The following is a 25,640-nucleotide window of genomic DNA, read 5'->3' as shown; positions in this document are numbered from 1 at the left end:
CCACACCAATGAGGAGGAACCTCTACTGACCCTGGGAACTACTGCATCATATGCACAACTGGCCTTGTGTTCTAAGCTATGGAAGTGTTAGTTATGGCCCACATGTACAACAATATTACATATGTTTATATTTCATGACTATCTACACACAACCTATCTCATGGACATACCTATAGATAGTGAACTATGATACATTTGGAGGTGTCACAGTATACACAGGATTAACCTGCTACTTTGCATTACCTGTGTTTGTGGCAGCTTTTTGTGTGTCACTCGTGCTGCTTGAATTTTGCTGCTGTTGCTGCTGCTGCTGCTGTTGGCTGTCTGTATATTTTGTCTTCTCTCTCTGTCTCTCTCTTTCTCATTAGGTTTGTGCAATGACTGTATTGCATGAGTGGAGTGTGGGTACTGAATACTTTTGTAGGTATCTGCATAGGTCCATGTGATGGCCTCTGCACCAATTGTAAGGCAGCATTTGCTAATTGCAAGCAGCTGGGTGTGTACTAATTGCATGTCTCACTGTGATTTCAGGACACTGCTATAAAAGGGTATGTGAGATAGGCGTTGCCCTTTCAGATTGTAGGGCGTGGACCATGCTGGTATGCTGTTGACAGTGTTCTGTGAGTGTGAAGGTTAGTACATCTCCCATGCTTCATGCTGTGTTGTAGATTCAGGTTGCTGCATTTATCTTGCCTGTTCCCTGTAGTGAGTGTGTATGCATACTGACACCTACAACTATATGTCATATGTATTGCTATATAAATATATATATATATATATATATATATCTGTGTACATATACATACTTTCATATATGTACATTAGCTGACATTATTGGGTACAAGCTAACAATTAGCAGGGCTGTTTCGTTAACACTACTCTAGTATGGGAATCCAGTAATTGGGACTATAAAAGTCTGCCTGACATGCTTTGGGTAGTAGACATACTATATTGCCTTTATCTTCATTCCTACTATTACATGTTCCACTTATTTAGCACTATATTCCTGTATGAGAGTCATGGCTTAGTGGTAGGTCATACAGACTAGTGTTACAATGGTCTTGTGGTAGGGCCTACTAGTATGCTCATATTCTGCTTTTGAGTTGAGTATAGGGCCTATCAATCACAGTGCTGGAGGCACCTTTAAGCAGTTAAAGGGCTTAGTAGGTCTCACAGGAGCCAGGCTGTGTTGCAGATTCTGGTTGCTGCATATATCTTCACTGTTTCCTGTAGTGAGTGTGTATGGCTACTGAGACCTACAACTATATTTCATATGTATTAATATATATTTATATATATGTATGTGTAGATATACATACCTTCACATATGTACATTACCTTACATTATTATGTACAAGCTAACAGGTAGCAGGGCTGTTTCTACTCACACTGAACTAGTATGGGAATCCAGTCATTTGGCCATTAAAACTCTACCAAACATGCTTTGGATAGTACATCTCCTATATTACCTTTATACTGATTCCTACTATTACATGTTATATTTATTTTAGCAGTGTGTTCTTCCAAAGCAGGCATGGCTTAGTGGTAGGTCAAACAGGCTAATGTTACCTAGGTCCTGGTTTCGAGACTGACAGTGGGAATTTTTTACTTTGCAAACTTTCCAACTGAGTACAGGACCTGTCAATCAAAGTGCTGAGGCCACCTGTAAGCAGTTAGAAGGGTAAGTAGGTCACACAGGGGTCAGGCTGTGTTGCAGATTCAGGTTGCAGCAATTATGTTAACTTTTTCCTGTAGTGAGTGTGTATGGCTACTGAGACCTACGATTATATTTCATATGTATTAATATATATTTATATATATGTATGTGTAGATATACATACCTTCACATATGTACATTACCTTACATTATTATGTACAAGCTAACAGGTAGCAGTGCTGTTTCTGTTCACACTGAACTAGTATGGGAATCCAGTAATTTGGCCATTACAACTCTACCTGACATGCTTTGGATAGTACATCTCCTATATTGCCTTTATACTGATTCCTACTATTACATGTTATATTTATTTTAGCACTGTGTTCTTGTAAAGCAGGCATGGCTTAGTGGTAGGTCATACAGACTAATGTTACCAAGGTCCTGGGTTGGAGACTGACAGTGGGAATTTATTTTTCTTAGCAAACTTTCAAACTGAGTACAGGACCTGTCAATCAAAGTGCCATAAAGGCACTTTTAAGCACTTTAAACCAGGTCTGCGCTCGTTTGCGGGGAGCTCACGCATGCGCACTGGCGGTGAGCTCCGCTAACAACTTACACCAGCTATTTTCTTTGAAAGAAAAGAAAAAGGGGTGACAGGAAAGTGTTGAAAAAGGGGTCACAAAGAGGGTAAGACAGTAGGGAAAGAAGCGTGGGATTTGCAGGAAGGGTGTAGGTAAGGCCCATAGATGCCCATGTCTTTTGCAGCAACAGCTGTATATTTCTATGTATTTTGGTGAGACATTTGAAACCTTCCACCTCTGAGAGAGGTGTCAGGACAACATTAATATTTGTTGTACAGCCAATTGTAATTAACAGTTTAGATGTCCAGCGGACATGTGTGCGACATGGACAGCTATGTATGGGGCGTAATTTTTGTGGGACAGAGTGCCCTTTTTTTTTTTTACAGGTGAGAGTGGTATGACAGGTGAAGGAAGTCGGTAAAGCTGGGGAGGTAGGTTGGGTAGGTTAACAGACAAGACATACAAGGCGCATACGGGGACGCTGAATGACACTCGTGGCGGGCTTTCACAATTGCCGGGGACGGAGGTTGGGATATCCGAGATGCACGAGCCCACAGATGGCAACAGTGGAACTGATATCCCCACCCATAGGCAGTTGCCACTGTTCCTTCACAGCCCAGGACGGGGCTGTGCTGGGGCTGTGGGGCGGGGCAGCGGCGGGGCCGTTAGCTGTGCCACACGAGCCTCAAGCTGGCGTGGGGTCCAAGAACAGTGTCTTGGATCTCCCTCGCACCACAGACCGGACACAGCGGAGGGTGAGTGGGCGAACCCCTCCGGCCACACTTGCAGAGGGGACGGGCCCCATCCCCTGCGCTTCCACCCGAAGGTGGCACAGGGCCACCGGAGGGTCCGCCTGGGCACTAGTGCCAGGTGCAGTCGCCAGCTGAGGTGGGAGAGGTGGGTCCGCTGGGACCTGCCTTCCCAAGCGTTCTAGGTTTGTGAGTAGTTATGTTAGTTTGGGTTAGTGGCATTTTATTCCATTCAGATTAGTTGTAACAGCATGCATTGGTATTCCCATCAAACAAACACCCAGATATGAACACCATTGAACAAGGGGCATATCAATATCACATGCATTATTTGAACAGCAAAACACAGTCAAACGACATGCAGGGTTGATTAATGGCAACAGGCCATCAGATTTGCAGGTATGAACAGGGCACATGCACGAACAGACATGCATATATGTTTGAAACGGACAAATGTCCATGATTAATGAAATGTTCACATACCATTATTTAGTGGATGTTGTTATATGGAATTATAGGGTTGGGTGGGGATAGAAAGTGATGACACATTCATATGTTACACATTGATTCACATTTCTCATAGGTACACAATTAAGTTGAGGCTGATGTTTCAAAATAATCTTTATTTGACTGTCATGCTACACCTGTTACACATACATCACTATCCTACTTATTTTGAATTTGATCAGATACATCATCCTGCTACACTTTGATGACAGGACAGGGGACAACTATGGCTGTTTAGTCTGTCAGATAATCATTCATTCTATCTGCAAATTGTTTACTGTTATCACCATATACAGATTTTGAGCTAGACATTCCAGATTCAGACACACTGAAATCAGTTTGGGATGTTAATTTGTACTTCCCACATGCATTTAGTTCTGTAGAAACACACTGAGGCTTATATATTCAGGGTTATTACTACTTTATTTATTCATACATGAGCCTTTCTGTCACTCTCACACATTCTGCAACTTCACAGTTCAGGTTGGTACTTCTAGGCTTTGTTCACATATTAGACCTGTGGTGATTCAAACACTTTCCAACAGCCTCACTTCTGTCATGATTCAGCATTTGAACAGGGGATATATCTCACATGTGACTACCTCAGATTCTGAAGCTGTACTCTTGAGACTACTGCAGGTTACAGTATATTTAATTAATGATGGGACATCTGTATTACAGCACTGTTTAATTCTATCAATTATATTTCCAGTTACACTTGCATACTGATGAACTTGTTGCAGCCATACCTGCAGACTTTCAATTCCTGCTTGCACATTATATTACTTTTAATCAATACACTGCACTGTTCTGATACATGGTACATAATAATATTTATTTACAAGTACTGGGTGGGGTTACTAACCTGCATGGTGGCGCAGCCGCCAGCCTTCTGGCGTGCATCTCACGATTCAGAGCGGACACCTGCAGCTGTAATACAAAGGGAATAATATTGGACTACACATCTCCATGGTATCAGCTGGTTGAAATCCTTACATACATGAGTAAAATGTGACTTACTCAGTAGTGGGCGTTGGGCATTTGCCGGGCCTCCTGGATCCAACGGTTCAATTGGTCCTGCTTGCGTCTTCAGGTCCGCATGGTGGTGACGGACCTGCTCACCAGTGCGTGGAATGCCAGTAGCACTGGTCAGATCACGAGCCAACTGGTCCCACGCCTCTGCCCTATATACTCCCCATGAGACCTGGCCCTGCATGAGTTGGGCCTCGTGATTATGGACAAGGAGCCAGACCATGTATCTGGACTCCTCAACGCCCCAACGCTGTGCTCGAAAGCAACGTCCCTCACCTACTCCACTCATGCTGACTGCAAGTCTGTTCTACAATCAGTTATGCTGTGTATTCCTGCCTATGGGGCTTATATATGCCGCTTTTCCCACACATTTCTCTGATTGGCCGTTTTGGAATTGTATCTACTTCACTGAAAATGCTTTCTCATGCTCCATTCTGGGTTTTATCCCATATATATGCTATTTCTGCATTTCTAGGTATTGCTGTCATGGCTTGGTGGTTTAGTTCCTTGACTCTAGTGCATGGTATCCTGGGTTTGAATCTGGCAACTGATTTTTCATTTTCCTGACAGGAATGAGTTGAGGACCTGTCAATCAAACATGCCAAAAGCACTTTTAAGCACTTTAAACCAGGTCTGCGCTGCTTTGCGGAGGTAACGATGCTTGCACTGGCAGTTAGCTTGTGGGAGGCGCCCGCGCAAGCGGTGTGCGCTGGGATAAATCTAATTGGCTACTGACACACATGTTAAGCTAATTGCACACAGTTTCAGTCTGTCTAACTGCAGCTTGGCAACGGGCATGCAGTTTGCAGCTTTTAAACACTACTCAGCTACGGGCACTCTGTTTCACAACAGCTTAGCTATCAGTACATTTCTGACTATTTTTATTATTATGTTACTTCAAAATATATGCTCTATTTCATTCCATTTTACAAAAGGGAATACATTTACATTTGTACAATACTGTCAGGGGCCTTTTAGTGCTTATTTACAAAAAAAAAAAGGTTGTTGTAGGGGCTCGAACCCTGCCTGCCTACTCTTAGGCCGGCAACTCTACCGCTAAGCTATTATTTCTTGGCTTACTTTGCATATTTAGTTTTATATCCTTTTCCACTGACTGCTAACTGTGATTGCGCTAGTAGCACACCCAGCACACGCACACAGTAGCAAACATTTACGGGTTTAAAAAAATAAAAGGTTTTAATTTAATTTTATAACATCTCTTCACTTTATACAGTGATGGTCTATCGGGGCATGTGTTGTGTAGTGTGTTTATTCACATTTTCATGGCCTTTCTCGTGGCTGTTTACTTTCAGCCATTCTAGTCTTCGCGTGTCCGCTTGCAGGGCTTAGCCTACAGACACACCCCCTACTCTCTTACACGGACCGTGTAAGAGTTACTAGTGTGATTCAGCATGCCTCATGCACCTCATGCATATGCATGACATGCTGACATCACACAGTTTAACTGCAGCCTCCGTGTAAGAGTTATAACTCTTACACGGAGGCTTCCTGAATCTGGCCCAATGTTTTTCTTGTTGCTCAGTCCTCAAAATCAACCAGCTTTGCTTCCAGGCAATCCAGCCTGCCCTCCAAAGCACCCATTCAAGCTTTTAGCCCCTTGTTTTCTGCCAGTAGTTCTTGAATCACTTCTGTGTCTTTCATTTAATCCTTCAACTACCTCTTCTAGTCTTTTTTCTTGCGTGGCAATATTATCCAAGAGCTTTTTTTTCATATCTCTTATTTCTGTCCATATTGCTTCTAATGTAACTTTCTCTCCATGTGTCTCATCCTTCTCTGCCTTTGTATCTCCACTTGGCAGTTGATACATCTTGTCCTTTTTGCTTGTTTTGCTCTCATTTGCAATCTACTAATCTCTTCAGCTTTCCAAAAGTAGTTTTGCTGGCAAGTGACGTCTCTTTATAAGTTTTTTAATGATCTGAACTGGTGAGCTCCTTGGAGCTGCTGACTACTAATGCAGAACCGTACCAGGAGTATCTGGATGCAGGTTCTTAAGGAGAATAACAACAGCCATACAGAATATTATTTACATAAAGTTGCAGAAAGTATTCAAAGAACTAAGTTAACATGAGAATGGAAAGGGGAGATTTTGCCATTAGGGATGATTGCAAGTAGGGTTACAGAAACAAGAAGGGGCTGGAATTTACTGGAGAAAATTGGCAAAAGAGTCAAGTTATTGGGAGCAAATAACTTTGAAAAGTAATGAGTGGAATTAGGTCAAGAAGAAGTTTTGGACTGCAGGTTAGAGATTGCCTTCCTTACCAGGGACTAATATCAGATATAGGCGTAGAGAAAGGGATAGGGGAGTCCTAAGTGAAAGACCCTCTCTAGTAGAGTTTTTAGTCAAGTCTACAATAGAAGCCACTGATAAAGATAGATCATTTTTAGGGTAAATGAAATACTATAAGACTGAATCAGAGGAGATTAGAAAAGTTTGAGAATAGTGACTGGGAAAGCAATTTGCAAAGGAACAATGGGAAGACATATGTATGGCTCCCAAGTATGCAATAACGTCCAGAAGTTTGGGATTTTTGTTTGGGTGTGTTTTCATAAGTATTTTATACCCCAAGCAGATTTCAGAATTTTTCTGAGGTAGATATCAGATGTTGGAGGTATGATGGGGAAGAAATAGGTAACTGGAAATATGTTTTTTGGGAGTATAATGAGCTGGCAGATTTTAAAAATTGCCTACAGAGTATGCTGTCAGAAATACCAAATGAGCAAATGACTTTAACTAAAGAAATTGTTCTCTTGAGCTGGAGCTCAGTACCTGAATTGCCTAGACTTAGTAAGGCTTTATTAAGTTTAATTCTGTTGGCTGCCAAAAAACGTAGAAAATGGAAATCAGAATCCAAACTAACTGTATTTGAAGTATTTAATGTTGTAAGAGAGATGAAAAAGATGGATGAGGAATCTTTAGAAAGGGAAGGAACAAACTACATGGAAATAGATGGAATTTGTGGGGGTAATCCATGTAGAGCAATGGTCAGAAGGAGGAGTGAGGTTTAAGGGAAGGCAGGAATTGAACAATTTATGCAATATTAGACTGAAAGACGGCCATTAATAAAGACAGAAAGCAAATGTATGATATGCTTAAATGGAAAAATGTTAATATGGTTTGTTTTCTATTAATGTATGTGTGTGTGTGTGTGTGTGTGTGTGTGTTTGTGTGTTTTAAGTAATAATTTAATAAAGATGATTAAAAATGCTATGTGGTATGCATCCTACCATGCTTAGACCAGTATAAACATAGAGTAATTCAAACATGTTCAACTCATTGAAGCTATGTAAAAAACAAACAAAAAAAAAAAAGAGCATTAGGACCCAAATATGTATTCTATATATCTACCCTTACTTATCCTTGAGTGGTTTGAGCTAGAGCTTGGATGTGCCACTTATTGATTGTTAACTTTCCCGGGGTTTGATTTGATTCCAAAATCTTTAGTTCATCTATTTCAGAAACCTCCTCCTTGATAGTTGGGGTGGGTTAGATATTTTCCACTTTCTTGTAATTGCATTTTTGCAGCTAATAAAAGTAATGAGAGGAGAACTTTAGTATGACTTGACAATTTATTCTTGATCCAGATGAACAAGATCATCTCCTTAGTAAGTAACTTGTGCTGCCCTACTATTTTGTCTATTTTTTCCTGAAGTTTAGTTTTAAATATCCAAATGTTAAAACATTCCCAAAATATATGTTCCCAATTTTTTTTAAGTTTTGCATTGCCAGTAAATGCCTGAACCTGTGGGTGCATATGACTTAAGCTGATATATAAAATATTTGTGGAGGCATTTCCAGGAAAAAATGCAAAATTTCCTGGATTTCACTGTGTGTCTTAGAACAGTTCATATCTAAGTTCATTCCACCTAAAAGATTTGCACATTCATCTTGGTAGTTCAGTCATGCTTTACATTCTGCATTGAGTTTTCTTTTAACTCAATTATCCTCCTATATGCTCTGGATATTACTTCTTTTTAAATGCAGTCTTTTAATGTATAACTGTCAAAGAAGGAAGGAAACAAAATTCTCCTCATTCTTTTCTCTAAGCAGTTTTTAGCAGTCATCATAACTCCAGGTACATTAATCAGGTCATTAATCTGACCCTCTTCTTAAGTGAAAATTTAATTCTTTCTAATTTCAATTAATTACTCTCAGTTGATGAGATCTTCCCAGTAATATAGCCTTCTACTTTTAGGTATTCCATAGTATAGTCACATTATGCCTGTGTCTTATTTTTCCTTATTAGCTGTATTTACTCTTTCTGCTTCTGAAATTTTTTATATGTCAGTAGATGACTGATATATTTTTTGCAATGTTGAACATATTTGTAATGGGTTGTAGTTGTAGAAATTTCCCACAAACCCTTTTCAGGGTTTATTTGTCCATCTTGACCATAAAGTATCATATTATGTACATATGTTTTAATTGAGTGACCTTTATAGGACTTTTCTAGGTTGCATAACCCTAAATCACCTTGCTCTACAGGAAGTTCCATCTTTTCCTGTTTGACTCTTCCCCTTTTATTTTTCCAGATAAACTCCTTTAAAGCTTTACTGATTTTGACACTGGTTTCGTTGTCAGAAAAATCAGTTTGCCTGCATAACATATAAAATCAAAGGAACCACGAACATTTTAACAGCTAAAATGGTGCGTTCGAAGTTCATTTCCACTAGTTTCTGCGTGTTTAGCTTTATGGTGACTTTTTGCAGCATATCTGATTATATGTTACTGCCAAATGAACCTTGGTACTCAACCAAACCCTTAGATATTTCATTTTCCAGTGTCCCAAAATATATGGATAATCTTGAACTAACTTGTGATTGGGGGTATAATTTACAGTTATTGGTTTAGTCTTAGGTTTATTAATTTTATACCCTGATTACTGTCCAAAGTTTTTTAATTTTGTGAGAAAATCTTTTAAATCCTTTTCTGGATTTGAAAGGTAGAATATGACATCATCTGCAACCAGTGCAATATTTTTCTTCTAGCCTCCGCATCTGTAACCAACGATGATAGAATTCCTTATTTCAGTTGCCAATGGCTCTTGATACAAAGCAAATAAAAGGGAGGGGGAGCAGGGGACATCCCTGTCTTGTTCCTCTCGATATGCTAAATTTTGAGTGAGCTTGCCATCACTCTTCAGTATGACTTGTGCACTCAATTGTAGATGGGTAAGTAGTATGGTGCATGACGTAGGGAAGCCATAAAAGTTGAATGCATTTAATAAGAAAGCCCAGGTTACCCTGCTGAATGCCTTCTTTGCATTGAGTCCCATTGTAATCATCCATATTTTTCTAAATTCTGAGTCCCTTTGTGACATTAACGTCTTGATTATGTTGTCCAGTGTTTGCCTCCCATCAGCAAATCCACACTGATCTAAACCTGCAATTCTGGGGAGTATGAGAACCAACATTTTGCAAAAATACTTGTGTATATTTTATAATCATGGTTTAAGATTGATATTGGTCTGTATAACTGGAGATCAGTGGAATATTTTCCCCCTTTAAGCAAAGTCACCATGACTACAGTCATCCCAGAGGGTGGGATATGGCCATCTTTTAAAATGCAGTTGAATAACTTTAGCAAGACATTATCAGTTTTGTTTGCTGTAATTTTCCAAATTTCCACAGGAACACCATCCTTTTTGTGTGACTTCCCCACTTCCTGTCTGCCCATACTGTCCTATTGTCGTTTCAGCACTTACTGCTCTTGTGAGATTATTCCTTTCCTTTTCTGTAATTTGGTGAGGACGTAGTGCAGCTAAATATTCCTGTCTTTCCTGTGTTCTACTCTTAACTTCTTTATCCCTCTTGTTTTGGTTGCTGAAGTATGCAGACATCGTGTCTGCAATGTTATCTGGGTCCAGTTCTAGTCTTTTTGTGTTGGGATCTCTTAATTTTTATCTGTTCTTTCAACTTTCTACTGTCTTAATTTTTGAGCTAGTAATTTAATCCCTTTTGGATTATTGTCAAAATGTAGGTATTTGATTTTTTACATCCTTGTTAGTGCTGGTTCTCCGAATACACTAGAGTCTCTGCCTCTGGAGGATTAGTAAGCCGATATCGGCGAAATCACTAAAAACCCAACTCACAGGGATTTTCTCTGTGTGTGCCTGCTTTTTATTGAATATTTAAAGAGGAAACAAGATTTATGCAGTGCCACCTAAGCGCTTATCCTTACCATTGGATTATTTTGTAATTGCTTACTCTACTGTTAAAAGCCACTAAACGGCTGTAAAAAATACACTATCTCTGAGCGTGCCTGTTCTTTATTGGGCATTTAATACGTAAAAAAGGTTTATGCAGCGCTACCTAAGCGCTTACCCTTACCAGCGGATTATTGTATAAATCTAACTCTACTGTTAAAGACAGTAAACGGCTTTATAAAGTACACCATCCCTGAGCGTGCCTGTTCTTCATTGAACCTTTACGTGTATAAAAGATTCATGTAGCACCACCTAAGCACTTACCCTTACCAGAGGATTAGATAATACTAACTCCACTGTTAAAAGCCAGCAAACGGCATTAAAAATACACCAATTCTGAGCCTGCCTGTTCTTTATTGAACATTTAAAGCAGAAGTTCTTGCCCTTACCAGCGGATTATTCTACATTTCTAACTCCACTCTTAAAAGCCAGTAATCGGCTTTAAAAAACACAACATCCACGTAGAGAATCTTAAAGGGCCAGGGCTAAACGTACCTCCCTCCAGCGGTGCTTACAAAGGGGCATATAACTATTGCATTTTAGAGTTTTGTATTGCTGCTATCAAAGATTTAAATTTGTATTTACAAACATTGTTTTAATTAGTTTTATACTGCTGCTAAGTAGAATGGAATTTGTTTTTAACTGCATTCTTTATTTTATACTGCTATAAAAAAGGCATATAACTATTGCATTATAGAGTTTTGCATTGCTGCTACCAAAGATTTGGAAATGTTTCACTGCTAACCAGAGCTAATGTCCCTGTGATCGACTGTTAAATTTAATATTCTTAGGTTTTTGGAAATGTATACAGGATATTGAAATATTTGATTCTGGGAATGATTAGTGTTATTCTGAGTATTTATACCTTTGTTTTGTGATACCTCTTGTTTCTCATTTCTACCTTGTCTCTCTTGCCTTCTAAAGTTACCCTACTCATCCTGTGCTTCCAGTGCTAGTCAGCAGGAAGCTAAAGAACCCTCTCCAAATATCGGCGGGTCACCTCATTGCATAACTACCCTACAATCCCTCTTTCAAGGAAACCAGTAAAGTATGTCTGTGAATAATTCCTACAAGAAAGACTTTCTATTTATTGTACCACTAGCTCAAGTGTTAAAGCCAGTCCTGAGCTAGGACAGCCAGCAGCCTCTACTCCCCCTTTTTCTGTATCTTCATTATCTCCCTCCTCCCACCTGCATAGATACCACTCTTGTCTTACACACACTGTTCCTTGCTGTCTACCAACTTACTCCCTCTCATACAAGCCTGCAATACTTGAACTGTCCACTAGGTGGCGCCCTTATTCCAGCCATAATCTCCTCTTACCCTTTTCTCATGACCAGCTACTTACCTCAATTTCTTCAGCTCAGTAGTCCCCGAAGTGCTATTTAGTGCTCTCTTTTTCCCCTCCACTTCTACTGTCCACAGACACCTTTCTAGCATCTATACTATTCCAACCTACCACCTGGAACTAGTCCAGCTGATTGTTTTTCGCTAACTGCTTCAGTATCTGTCTCTACCCGCTCCCTACCCCCAATTCCCATACACCCCCAGGGGTCCTACCCTTATACTTACTAACCACACCTCTTCCTCTTACCATTACTCTCTAACTACACCTCTTCCTCTTACTCTCTAACCACACCTCTTGCTCTTACCATTAGTCTTCAAACACAGTCTTCCTCCTACCTTTACTCTCCTAACACTCTCCAATTACCCAATTTCTCTCATATCTAACCTCTCACCACTCCCCTTTTAATCATACCACACCCTTCTCTCATCCCCACCCTTTTTACTTCTATATTCTAACAAGAGACAATCTATACTTATTCATATAATGTATAAACCACCTACTGCATCTTATGTCCTACTCTTATTCACACTCTCACTACTACCTCCTTTAATCTTCACCCATCTACTCACCTCCTTTGAACACCCACTATGTCCATACCTAAACTACCCTAATAAGGAAACCAACTCTCCAATCCCTCCTCTTCTTTTTATCCATGCTAATATAACATCTTCACCTAACTACATACTTCCTAAGTATCATAGAACACAACACATAAAATACAACAATCTAAATCCCAGGAAAGGCCTACTTCTATACAGCAGATTCCCTAATCCAAACTATCTACGTCTACTACTCTCATTAAAGGATGTTGACATCCACCCTAACCCAGGCCCAGCAACAACTCCTATCTCTCTCCATAACCACAAACAATCACCTACTCATGCCCTCCCTAAATCATCTAACTCCCTCTTAATAGCTCATCTGACTTATACGTAGCATTAACAATAAAAGTAACTCAACTCCAAGCTCTAACTGAAGTCTACTCCTTTGATATTCTCTGCTTAACAGAAACAGTGTTAAAACTTGTAACCAAAGACAATGAAATCATCCCACCTGGATATAATATCCTGAGACTAGACCGAGTAACCAAGAAAGGTGGTGGGGTTGCTATTCTGTATAAATCTAGCTTACAATTAAACACTCATGACTGTAAACTACCCATAGACTCCAATGAAGAAATTCTTATCTCCAAACTTCATCTTAACAATGCCAAATCCATCTATATTATCTGTATGTATCTACCACCTGGTAACAACACTGCCACCATGGAAAATATACTTTGTTGGCTTTCCCAGCACCTGCCCCAAGAAACCATAATCCTAGGCGACACAAACATTGATTGGAACTGTTAAAGTAGCAGTCTCCCCACAACCCATATTAACCTATATGGGTATTTTCAAACCATTACCTCCCCCACCAGGATAAATAAATCTAACAAGAAAGCAAGCTTATTAGACTGGATTTTCATAAACCATCATCCTCACATTTATGATTCTGGAACTCTCCTTGATGATTTAAGTGACCACTTACCTACATCATCAGACATAAAACCAATACTCCCATTCCAACATCTGTCAAAACATCAGATCTAAAAAAGAACTTTAATCCTGAACTATTCCAAATGGAACTAAGAGCTTGTAACTGGTCTCTCTTACAACACCTCCCTTTAGATGAAGCCGTTAATTACTTTAACTCTAACTTCCTTGCCATTCTCAACCACCATGCTCCAACCAGATTAATTAGAATTAAAACCAACTCTGCACCATGGCTGTCAAAAGAAACCAAACACAAAATAAATCTTAACATATAAACTTTGGGCAAAATGGAGAAAGACTAAAAACCCTGTAGATCAGCAAACCTTTAGACAGCTAAGAAATTATGCCAAGAAAGCTATAATTTCCGATAAAATAAACTACTACGTACATCCTCAACAAGCTAATCAAAACAACCCACAAAAATTTTGGACTAACATTAACCAACTACTGCATCCAGGTCAATCCACTACTCCAAACCCTCAAAATACTGACCACAAAAATCCAATGAATACAGCCAATGCTTTCAATACCTTTTTTACTAATGCTATCCAAACACTAGCTAGTCAACTATCACCTAATAACTTCACTCTACCTTCCTATAAATCAACCTCACCCCCTCCTTTTCATATCCAGCCTGTCCCAACAACATATATTCTAACCCTACTACAGAAACTAAAACCATGCTGTCCCTCAGCAGACCAACTACCTGCTGAATCATACAACAATCAGCCAAAGCTATTGCTTATCCCATTTCCATTCTGATTAATAGAAGTATTACCAAAAGTCATATCCCTCGCTTATGGAAAATTTCCCATATTATCCCCCTCCATAAAGGTGGACACTCCACTGAACTCTCCAACTACCGCTCCATTGCCCTTCTCTCTCCTTTGGCAAAGATCATGGAAAAATGCATTCACAGACAATTACTTGACCATCTAACCCAAGATAATTTACTTTCCAACAGTCAACATGGATTCAGACCTTCACATAGCACTACCACTGCCCTTCTTTCCTTCACAGATTGTATCAATAAAAACCGCAACCTTAACAAGCTTTCTTCAGCACTATTTATTGACCTATCCAAAGCTTTTGACATGGTAAATCACCAGATTCTCATCAAAATACTTAAATCCCTGTCACTAGATACATCTTCCATAAAGTGGTTCCAGTTCTACCTAGATAAAAGACAACAGGCCGTACTATGGCACAAGTCTCTATCCACCCTCCTGCCCGTTAACCTTGGTTTCCCTCAAGGGTCCATCCTAGGACCTCTACTTTTTTCCATATTTATTAATGACCTTCATCTTGCTATCCCCCAAGCCACATGCATACAATATGCTGATGACTCCACACTGATATGCTCAGCCACTTCCTCTTCTGAGCTTCACTCTCTTACCCAGAAAGTATTTAATACAGTTGAACAATGGTTTACACATAGGTGCCTTCTCCTAAACCCCAAAAAGACTAAACTCCTTCTCTTCTCTCCTACCCAAAAGTCCTCTCCTCCTGATTTCTCAGTTATCTCTACCAATAAAACTGTTATATCACCAGACCCAACCACCAAGCTATTGGGTATCATTATTGACAATCTGAACTTTGATATCCATATTAACAATACTATAAAAACTGTCAACAAAAACTTGGCTCTGTCTATAGGATTAAAACCTTCCTTTTACCTACAGCTAAAACCACTATAGCTCACACTCATCTAATTTCTACACTTATTTATGCCTCACCCATTTTTACTAAGCTATCTAAAAATAACCTTAGCAAATTGGAAATGTCGTACAATAACATTGCCAGATTTGCTACAGGCAACCCCTTTAGAACCCACCATTGCATTAATATAAAGCAGCTGGGATGGCTGGAACTACAAAACCTGATTAAATTCCATTAACTATCTACAGCCCACAACACTCTTTACAAACCTTCCAAAACTCCTATTCTATCCACACTCTTCACCCCTGTAAAAATCTGAAATCATTAAGGTCTTCTCACAAACTTCTAGTACATACCTCTAAACCAAGCAACAAGGCTGGCGACTCCCTCTTCTCTAATACTGTTGGAAAAGCCTGGAATCTCCTCCCCAATGAACTTTCCTCACTTCCCTCACTATCACTCTTCAAAAACAAAATACTAAGCCTGACTAGTTATGTGTCTCTACATACTTTGCTCTACCTACCCTTTCTACTCATGAACTGTGATTCCTTCCTTATTGACCTCAATACTATCTCCCTCTAGTACACCACATATTGTACCAGTATGCTATATTATGCCTGCATTCTGCACTGCTGAATTTACTGTGTTAACCTGTAATATGCATTGTAAATATGATTTGTGTTTAATGTTGCTTATTTGTTATGTTATTGTTTTCATTGTTCTGTCTTGGAGCTTATCTCCCCGGGACTCTACTGAAAATGGACATGTATCCAGTTAGACTAGCCCGGTCAACAAATGTAAAATAAAATAATATTCACCCATGTCTAATTTCAATGTCTGTAGATGTTGCCTGTATTTGGGGGGAAATTTGTTCCTAATAGTCTTCCTATGTTACCATAACATCTTTAATTGCTTGCAAATATCTGACTCTACTTCATTGCCGCATCTCTGATTGGTTTATCTACACCTGACTTCTAATCCTCATTTTAAAAGAATTCCAAGCTTAGCCTTAAATCATCTTCTAAACTATTTAGGACTTTAAGATCATCTAGCAGGAGTTTCATATCCCGCTCTATAGATATTGGCTTATTAAGCAAGTACACTAGGAGATGCCAGTGCCAGTCAAAGTATATAGATCATTTTGCTTGCAACTCTAAATAGATTAGAGCATGATCTGATATAGTAGTAGGATGGGTTCAGGAATTTTTAATCGGATGCATATTCTGTTTGGTAATATAACATCTATCAAGCCTAGTTCATGTTGTACTTTTTTATTTTTTGTGAAGAAAAGTGTTTCTTTCTAGTCAGAAAATTATTTGAGACAATATATTGGCTGTTTAGTGGTTGTCTGTAAAAGTTTTATCATTGAAAAATATATTTTGAGTTTTGGTTCCCTTAGTGGAATCCCTTGAAATATATTTTGTGTGAAGAAAAAAGTGAACTTTTATATGAAGTTTTTTAGTTAGTGGCTTAGACTTTTGGTTTTGAGGGCTTTATAGGTGGAGGCTTAGACTTTTGTTTTGGGAATTGTCGTTGCAGTTTTTTTTCCACAAAACCTAAATTTCATGTCAGAATGTTTTACTCATCTTCTAAGCTCAGCTAAAAACTTATAGAAACATTTTTTCAGGAGACAGATGGTCCTGGGTCCCTGTGGGGATTCCCTTATTTATTTTAATTTTTGTGAGGAAAAGCGTGCTGTTTTTGCATAACAGTATTGAGAGTTGCTGGGGCTAGTGTGTTGATGATTTTCACTAAAAATGTTACCTCAGAAAGTAATTTTGTTAGTTAGATGGTAAAACCGACTCATCAAAGCTCTGCTGTCTGATTGTGAGACTCCTTTTGTGGCTAGAATGTGGACCTGGGTCCCAGTTAACATTATCAATGCCTCCCTAAGCCACAAGAAGAAAAAAGTTATCAGGGAGGCTTTGATTTTTTTACTCCCGTTACTCTTTGCCTCAGCCACTGACAAATTACTCTGATTTGGCCATCTGTTGGATCCTTGGAGCATTCATATTTTTCTTCTTATTGCCCCCCTGGTGTTGATTCTTCAGAAAATCACTAAGGACTGGGAGTTAGGCCCATCCTCTGTGGCTGTTCAGCTGCCTGTGTTGTGTGGGAGAACAACTTTTGCTTTTATCGGGGAAGGGACTGGGGGATGCTTCTTTGCTAAGTTTCTGTGAAGTGCCTCATCCATGGGAAGGGACTGTCCTTCACACTGCTCTTTTTCTAGGGGAGGGGTATCTCCCAGAAAAAAAAAAGGAAACATAAAACTAAGCATACTTCTCCCTCTCTGAAGCAGATAAAGAAGATTGGCTTTTTTTTTTTTTTGCTAAGTGTTAATATAGAAAATTTCAGTCTTTAAATGCTGAGTCTTCCATTCACCTTAAAAGAGAAATATTTTCCTGTGTCTCAGATACTGATTCCAAATCTGAGGAAAAGGAATTTGTCTTGGACTGCGTTACTCCAGTTCCCACTCCACAAAATGGGGGATCGGACTCTGAGAAATGTTATTCTGCAGATTCCTCTCCTTTGGAGTTATTTTCCTGATACTATTGTCAAAATGAAGGAGTTGGTTGTTGTTGTTTCAGGGGAGCAAAAAGAAATTCCAGAATCTCAGAAAAGATATGTTACAGCTGGATTTTCTCAAGCTGCAGCTGTTCCTCCTGTGTTGCTAGTCTTAAGGAATGCTTTTTTTTTGGCAACCAACAATTTGCCTGCTCTCAGAAAGTCTGACAAATTGTATAAGGCTCCTCAGACCAGCAAATTTCTTTTTTTCTAACCCTAGATCAGATCCTGCAGAGACTTCTCTGTCAAATTAATCTTTTGCCAAACTCATTGCAGCAGCTATTGCTATCCTTTCTGACAAACTAAGGAAAGCCTTTGATAGATTTGTAAAGATGTTTCTGCTTCCTCCACCTTGACCTTCAGAATAGTAAATTGACAGACTTGTGTGTCTAAATTTCTTATAGCTTCTTTTGACAATATGAGAAAATTAATTGCCGACATCCTTTCTTCAGAAGCTAAAACATCTCTGAATTCTGTAGCATTTTCTGTATCTCAAAGAATTCAAAACCAGCATGTGTCTGCAGCCAAATCAAAATTTAGAAGCAAAAGTCTCACATAGTAACTTGGGTGACTTCAGGTGAAGAGAAAAGGTAGCTCAAGCTTGTGTGATAGCATCACACTGCAATTACTATAATAGCTGTAGTAGCACAACACCATTCAAGATAATGTATACCAGTTTAAACACAAAGAGAGTCCAAGCACAAACCTTATTGTAGATAAATGATGAAATAATAAACACAAAACTACAAGTCTGATAAAATACAAAATTTGTATAGAAGGAACAAACACAGTTAAGTGCTTTCATCCCACTGTTCTGGTCTTCATCAGAATACTGTTTGCAAGCAAAATCAAAGTACATAAAGACATTTGAAAAGAAAACAGCCAATAAGAAATGCTTTCCAATAAAGTAATACAGAATTCTTACAGTAAAACTGTCAGTAAATGTAAACTGTTGTATAAGACTTATGTCTTACATGAATTGTTTTGCTACCCTATCTGTGTTAAAATACTTTTATTTTAAAAACAGTTAAAATAATTCTTCAACAAAATACTGACTTAAAATAATGTGTGTTTGTACATGAATAAACTATTAAAGACTGTTAAAAACTGTAAACAAGTAATAAAATCACATAAATGCCAACCTGGTACTGATGAGAAAAATATCTAGACAAGACTAATGAAAAAATATTTTATGTTGTGTTTCAGAGCTTAGCTGCCCTTATCTTATGTACAGGGATGACAGATATATGTTCACTGAGTCCTGGTAATGTAACTGTATTCAGTCTCAATTGCCACAATAGCTCTTTCCTTTCAAGTTCTTCTTCCCATGCCCCTCCTCTGGGTGAATGGGGTATCACCTCAAATATACCAAAGTAGAATCTAGTAAAAGTAGAACATACTAGAGAATGTTTACAAAGAGTTATGTTTTTCTTTTGAATGGCATAGTTATGCTCATAAATCCTCCTGTGTAATTGTCTTTCTCTCTTACCTAGTATATAAAAATGATTCTATCCATTACAGACCGCAAACTGGTCTATATTATCGTGAAGGATTTTGTGCTACTACAACTATTACAGTTACTGCAGTGTGATACTATCACACAAGTTAAGTGAGCTACCTTTTCTCATCACCTGAAGTCACCCGAGGTACTACATGAGCCTTTTGTATCTCCTGTATCTCAGGTAAGCAGACATTCCTTAAAATGTGTTTATGACGTTGTTGATGTATCTAGGACAGCTTCCCCTGGTTATGTGATGAAATTTGTCTGGCTACATTCTCAGAATTTACCAGAGGATGCCAAAACTGAAAATGTTAATGTTATCCTGGATTAAAAAGTATTATTTGGTCCTTCCTGTCCTGAGGTTGTTAAAAGACTTAATGAAAGAGAAATGTTTATTTAGGGGATAGCCCAGATTTTTGTAATCCGTCCTTTCCAAAATATAATAAAACTTTTCTTTCTGTTCCAGTTCCTCTTTTAGAAAACGGAGTAAGCATTCCCAACAAACCACAGGCAAACAAAATAAAAAATACATTGGCAGAGACATTCAGAGAAGAAAGGAAGGTTCTCCCAGAACCAAGAACAATCTAAGAAAACAAATGGAATATATGCCCTCTAGGGTATTATCCCCTCCCCGCTATGGCAGTCTGTAAAGTTGTACCAAAGTCTGGTTCTTCACTTTCCTTTGTGATAGATAATTTCAGACACTTGGATTCTAAGAAACATTCAAAATGGCTATATTTGGCAGTGGGATTCCCTTCTTCCTTTTCAAGGTGTTACTCTTTATTAATCTGACCAAACTTCCCTGTTCCTGCCTATACGTTATCAGATGCTGTCTTAGGGCAGGTTGTAGATCCCAAGATCAAATAGGGAGATGATTTTATTCAAGAGTCTTTCTGGTGCCAAATAAGGACCCTGGCAACCTGCCCTAGATTTTTCTTTTCTAAACTTTCACACAAAATTCCCAAAGTTCAAAATGCTATCTTTACGGTCTCTGTTACCTATTATTCTACATCTCAGTTTTCTGGTAACTTTGAATTAAAAAAATGCTTATCAATGCATTCCAGTCATCAAGTAATTCAGCTGATATTTGCATTGTTCTGTATCTGGTTGATATTTTCAGTTTTCTGCATTGCTGTTTGGTTTATCTATAACTCCCAAGAGAGTTCACAGAATACCTGGAAACTGTAGTAGCCAATTGCGGGTTGTAGGACATTCACATTTTCCATATTTAGGCAATTGCTTTATTTGTTGTAGAATCTCTCACATGCTGTCAGTAGTCTCTGGCTTGCATAATAACCTTTTTCTCATCCTGGGGTTTCAGTTGAACAGAGAGAAGTCTTCCTTCATTCCGTCCGACAGGGTAGGGCATCTGGGATGTCTACTGGATACCTCACTTATGCCATTCTTTCTTCCTTCTGACAAAATTGAATGTTACAAGGAGGTAGTGTCTTATATTCTTTAGTCTCAGGCATCTACCAGGGAAATATCTCAAAATGCTAGTTTTCGTGACCTCAACTCTTTTCATGATTCTTTTGCCCAGACATCACATGAGAAAGATTCATTAGTTTGTCAAGTCAGTGTGGACAATGCACCTGCACCCCTCTATTCCAGTGCTGTGATTTGTGAAAAAGGATTTACTCTGGTGGATGAATCGGTAGTCTCTCAATCCGGGTTCATAGGTTCATAGGTTGGTACTAGGCTGTCAGCCCTAGGGCCTATACAAGCCTAGCCATAACAATTCCCTGGCTATTTCTTCCCACATTATTTACTTTCCTGGACCCCTGTCTAGCAGGACGACTGACGTGATCCCTGGGGTGAATTTCCTTTCTCCCATCCAATCGTCAGGGTTCCCCTTGAAGAGGTCCAAAGAGGCACTCTGCTTGACATGTATGGGCAATCTATTCCAGAGTCTGGGGAGTCTCTGGGTCAGGTACCTATCCCTCCAGCATGTTTTGTTTATTGTGATGACCAGGTTTAGATCCCTGGAGCGTGTAGCTCTGAGGGATTGGGATTTCTTTAAGTGTAGCATGTCCAACAGCTCTGGGTTTGACATGGCCTTGTATGTTAAGCAGAGATCGCCTCTGAGTAGACGATATGCGACAGAGTATAGCTGGAGTTTTTTAAGGCGGTCAGTGTAGGGCATCTGCTTTAGGCCTGTGATTCTTTTAGTGAGGTATTTCTGAGGCCTTTCCAGTTGTTGCAGATGTCTTGAGAGGTACATACCAAATGGGGCGTTGTATTCTATAATGAGTCTAATGAGGGATGAGTACAGTGGGACAATGACCTCCTTCTTTCTGGATGAAAGCCCTTCGTGATGAGGTGTGCCACATAGAAGGATTTCCTGACTGTTGTGGCGATGTGGTTATCGAAGGTGAGACCACTGTCCACCTGTGTCCCTAAGTCTCTTATCACACTTTCTGTGTTTAGTGTACTGCCACCTATATGGTAATTCATGGATACATGTTTTTTCCCAAAGGGGATAACAATACATTTCTTGGCATTGAGCTTGAGCCCATGGCTCTGGCACCAAGCATCTGTTTCTGTAAGGCAATTTTGTAGAGTATCCACATCATTTGGGGAGTCAATAATGGCTCCCAGTTTGCAGTCATCTGCAAACTTTTTAGCCAGAGTCCCTTAGTGTTGACCTGTACTTCAGAGAAGTAGATGCCAAACAAGAGCGGCCCCAGGACTGAACCCTGAGGTACTCCACTTGTCACTTGTCTGGAGCTGGATTTGGAGTCGGCTACTTTTATAGTGTGGGTTCTATCAGTAAGCCATTTAGCAACCCATTGGGTGACATAGGGATTAATGCCCAACTTAGTAAGTTTATCTATGATTCCAGAGTGGGGGATGGTGTCAAAGGCCTTGGCAAGGTCTAGATAGGCTGTGTGGACCATCTTACCCTTGTCCATGGCTCTGGAGACTGATTCAAAGAAGTCAATCAGGTTCAGGAGACAAGATCGGCCCTTCACAAACCCAAACTGGGTGGGGTCCAGTGTTTGAAGGTTGCCAATGTCTTTGTTTATAAGTTCCATGATAATACGCTCCATGGCCTTGCAGATAAGGCTTGTCAGACTGATGGGACGGTAGTTTCCGGGATCCAAGGTGGATCCCCCCTTGTGGATTGGGATAACTGTAGCTCTGTGCCACTCAGTGGGCACGAAACCTGAGGTGAGGCTATGATTAAACATGACACTTAGGTGAGGTGCCAGTTCATATTGTAGTTCATGTAGTACACAGCCTGGGATGTCATCTGGTCCCATGGATGCTGTATTCTTGGCTTTAGAGAGTGCGTTTTGTACCTGTGTGGCCGTTATTACTGGAATTTGGCAATCTTCCAGTATTGAGATGGGCCATTTAGGGGGTGAGAATGGGGTGAAGTTGGCACTGAAACGATCTGCCAGGATATTGGCAATATCCTTTGGATCAGTATATTTAATGCCATTCTGTTTTAGCTCAGAGCAGATCTGAGCATTGCCATTTAGATTCTTGACATAGTTATAGAATGCTTTGTGGCTGTCTTTGGAATATTTGGCAATTTTATTTTCGTAACTAGCTTTGGAGGATTTTATGAGGCATCTCAGTTTCTTACTGAGGCTAGTAAGGGAGTTTTTTGCATCCTGGGATTTTCCTCTTTTCTGCAAAAGTTTCTTCCTTTTGTTGTAAAGTTTGTTTATGGCAGGGACCACCAGATTGGCTACCTTTTTTTGGATGAGAGCATTTTGGCTCTATTTGGGATGGCACGATTCATGCATGAGTGGATGTGCTCGTACAGTGCCTTAGTGTAGGACTCAGCAGTTGAACTTTCAGTTCCCATCTGCATGGGTGTTATGAAGCTTGTCACTTCTGACTTGAGTAGCATGAAGTTGGCTTTGGAGAAGTTTTTTATGGTGGTTTCTTTACTGGGGGTGGGGTGGGATGTGGATGTTAAGGGTGATTAGCTTATGGTCAGACCTGACTAACAAGGGGGTGACCATAGGTATGGAGCATTGATTTCCCATGTTGGTAATGACCAGGTCTAGGATATTGGAGCCCCTGGTGGGACTATGGATTAGTTGATCCAGGGCATTGGAATTTATGAATTCCAAGAACCGTTGCGCAAATGTGTTGGGACATGAGTAGTTTTCCAAGTTAATGGCAGGGTAGTTAAAATCACCCAGTATTAGGGTGTTTGGTTCTATCTTAATATTTTCCAGTATGTTTAAAAAGGTGTAGTGAGAATCTTGGGGTATGGTGGGGGATCTGTAGCAAGCAACAATTTGGATTGCAGTCTTACCTAGTGTTAGTTGCACTTGGAGAATTTCAGACACATTGTGTTGGCCAACTAGCCTGGTGGTATGAATATCCTTGGTGAATATTGACACTCCTCCACCTTTAGTGTTTCTGTCCTGGTTTGGTGGCCGAAAAGTGTGGTAAGAGTTGTAGCCTGGTATTGCAGGGGTGCTCTCTGGAGCCTTGAACCAGGTCTCAGTTACTGCACAGATATCGATGTTCTCCATTTTTAGGAGTGCCTCAAGAGAGTGCATTTTGAGGTTTAGACTTCTAGCATTGAGTAGCATTACCTCCAGACTTTGCATGCTTGGTTTCCCCTTCTCCCTTCCAGCCCCTTCTGAGTCTGTAACAATAGATGCATCAGACTTTGCTTGGGGCACTATGTCCAAGGCTGTGAATGTTCAGGGCCTCTAGAACATGTAGGACAAGTTAAAATGCATAAATTTGAAAAACAATGTTGCTTCTAATAAAGACTTTTTAAATCTTCATCTTTGGACTCCAGTCTCTCTACTAGTAACCACAGACAACACTACAGGTATATAGTACATAAACAAGAGGAAACCAGGTCCTACCACGTTTGCAGACTACCTATGGTAGCTGGGTTCTAGAAGCTCAGTTCAATCTACCCCTCCAGTGTATCAGCATTCCAGCAAATCAAGTCAGTGCTGCTGACAAGATGAACAGGATTAAGGCAGACCCTTATGAATGAAAGTTGAAAGTGTGGATCTTCCAGGAACTGATCAGTCTGTGAAGAACTCCTCAAATAAATCTGTCTGCCTCCAGTCACAACAGACGTTGAAGGAAATTCTGCTCTAGGACTCTTTGCACACACGCCTGGAAGTTGTATGCCTTTTCATTCCCATGGGCAGGAATGATCCTGTATGCTTTTCCATCCAGGGTTCTTCTAAAAATATAGGACTCCTCAAAGATTATTTTGGTGATTTCCTTTGGACTCAGGCAACAGTGGTTTTCCCTTCTCTTGAAAATGGCCAAGGACAATTACCACCAGCTTCCTCACTGAATGGACTTACTCACACAGGGCAGGAGTTATTGATATACCCCAGCCTTCATCTTCTTCAAATGACTGTCTGGATGGTAGTCTTTTTATCACCTTGTAGGCAGTTTTCTGAGGTCATTTAGCAGGTATTAAACCTGCTACTAGAAAATCAGATATAGGTAAGTGGAAAAGATTTTCTAGTTAATACCAAACCAAGAACCAGAACCCTTTTAAGACACCATGTCCAGTGATTCTTCAGTATTTATTACACTCTGGCCTTTCTTATTCTTCTATCAAGGTTCATCTTTCAACCATGCATGCCACTCTGCCCTTAGATCCTAATTTCTACCCTACCTCAAATGAAACAGTTTCTGAAAGGGGTTTTACTTATCTGTCCACCCAAAAAGCAGGCGGCTCCTTCTTGGGGTCTTACTGTTTAACTGTTTCCTTTTGAACGTGGTTATGAGGCTGATTTGAAGTTCTTATCTTGGAAAACAGTGTTGCTTACTGTGTTGAACTCTGCAAGCTACAAGCTCCTATGCCAAGTCATCCCTATCTAATTTTTCACAAGGATAAGGTTATTTTTGAGAGCAAATCCTTCCTTTATTCCTAAGGTCATTTCAGACTTTACATAGAACCAGGTAGGTAATGTCTTTGTTTTCTTTCCAGATCCTAAAAATTAAGGAGAAAGAATTCTACACACACTAGATGTCCACAGCCAACTTGTATGCTACATTGACAGGACAAAGACCTTTACAATAGCTGCTCATTTGTTTATTTCCTAAGAAGGTAGGAAAAAGGGGTGTGATGATGTGAAGTAGTGCCAGCTATGCCAGAGAGAGTAGGGAAGTGTATGTGTAACATATGCCAGCATAGCTAGATGGAGTTTTGTAAAGAATTATATCTCATTTGAATATTACATTGATTTATACAGATGCTTGTATTAAAAATGTATTTGTAAAGTCACTTGTGTTAAAAATGTATCAACAGTGGGTCCTGCTGGACAGAAAACA

At 39.7% G+C, this 25,640-nt stretch overlaps 1 protein-coding gene across 1 annotated transcript in view; it reads left to right on the top strand.

Annotated features, from left to right (window-relative positions):
• Positions 1–25,640, top strand: part of LOC122804001 (protein mono-ADP-ribosyltransferase PARP9-like) — a 1,237,155-nt gene that overhangs the window by 228,511 nt on the left and 983,004 nt on the right. The window contains exon 3 of the mRNA XM_044073682.1: positions 16,923–16,929. Coding sequence (XP_043929617.1) covers positions 16,923–16,929 — 7 coding nt within the window. The remainder of the gene's footprint in view (positions 1–16,922; positions 16,930–25,640) is intronic.

The sequence above is a fragment of the Protopterus annectens genome, chromosome 6.part0, assembly GCF_019279795.1.
Source record: "Protopterus annectens isolate FY-2018-M chromosome 6.part0, PAN1.0, whole genome shotgun sequence".
NCBI classification, from domain to species: Eukaryota; Metazoa; Chordata; order Ceratodontiformes; family Protopteridae; genus Protopterus; species Protopterus annectens.
Note: the sequence above shows the minus strand (reverse complement) of the source record. Positions and strands in the feature narration are given on the sequence as shown.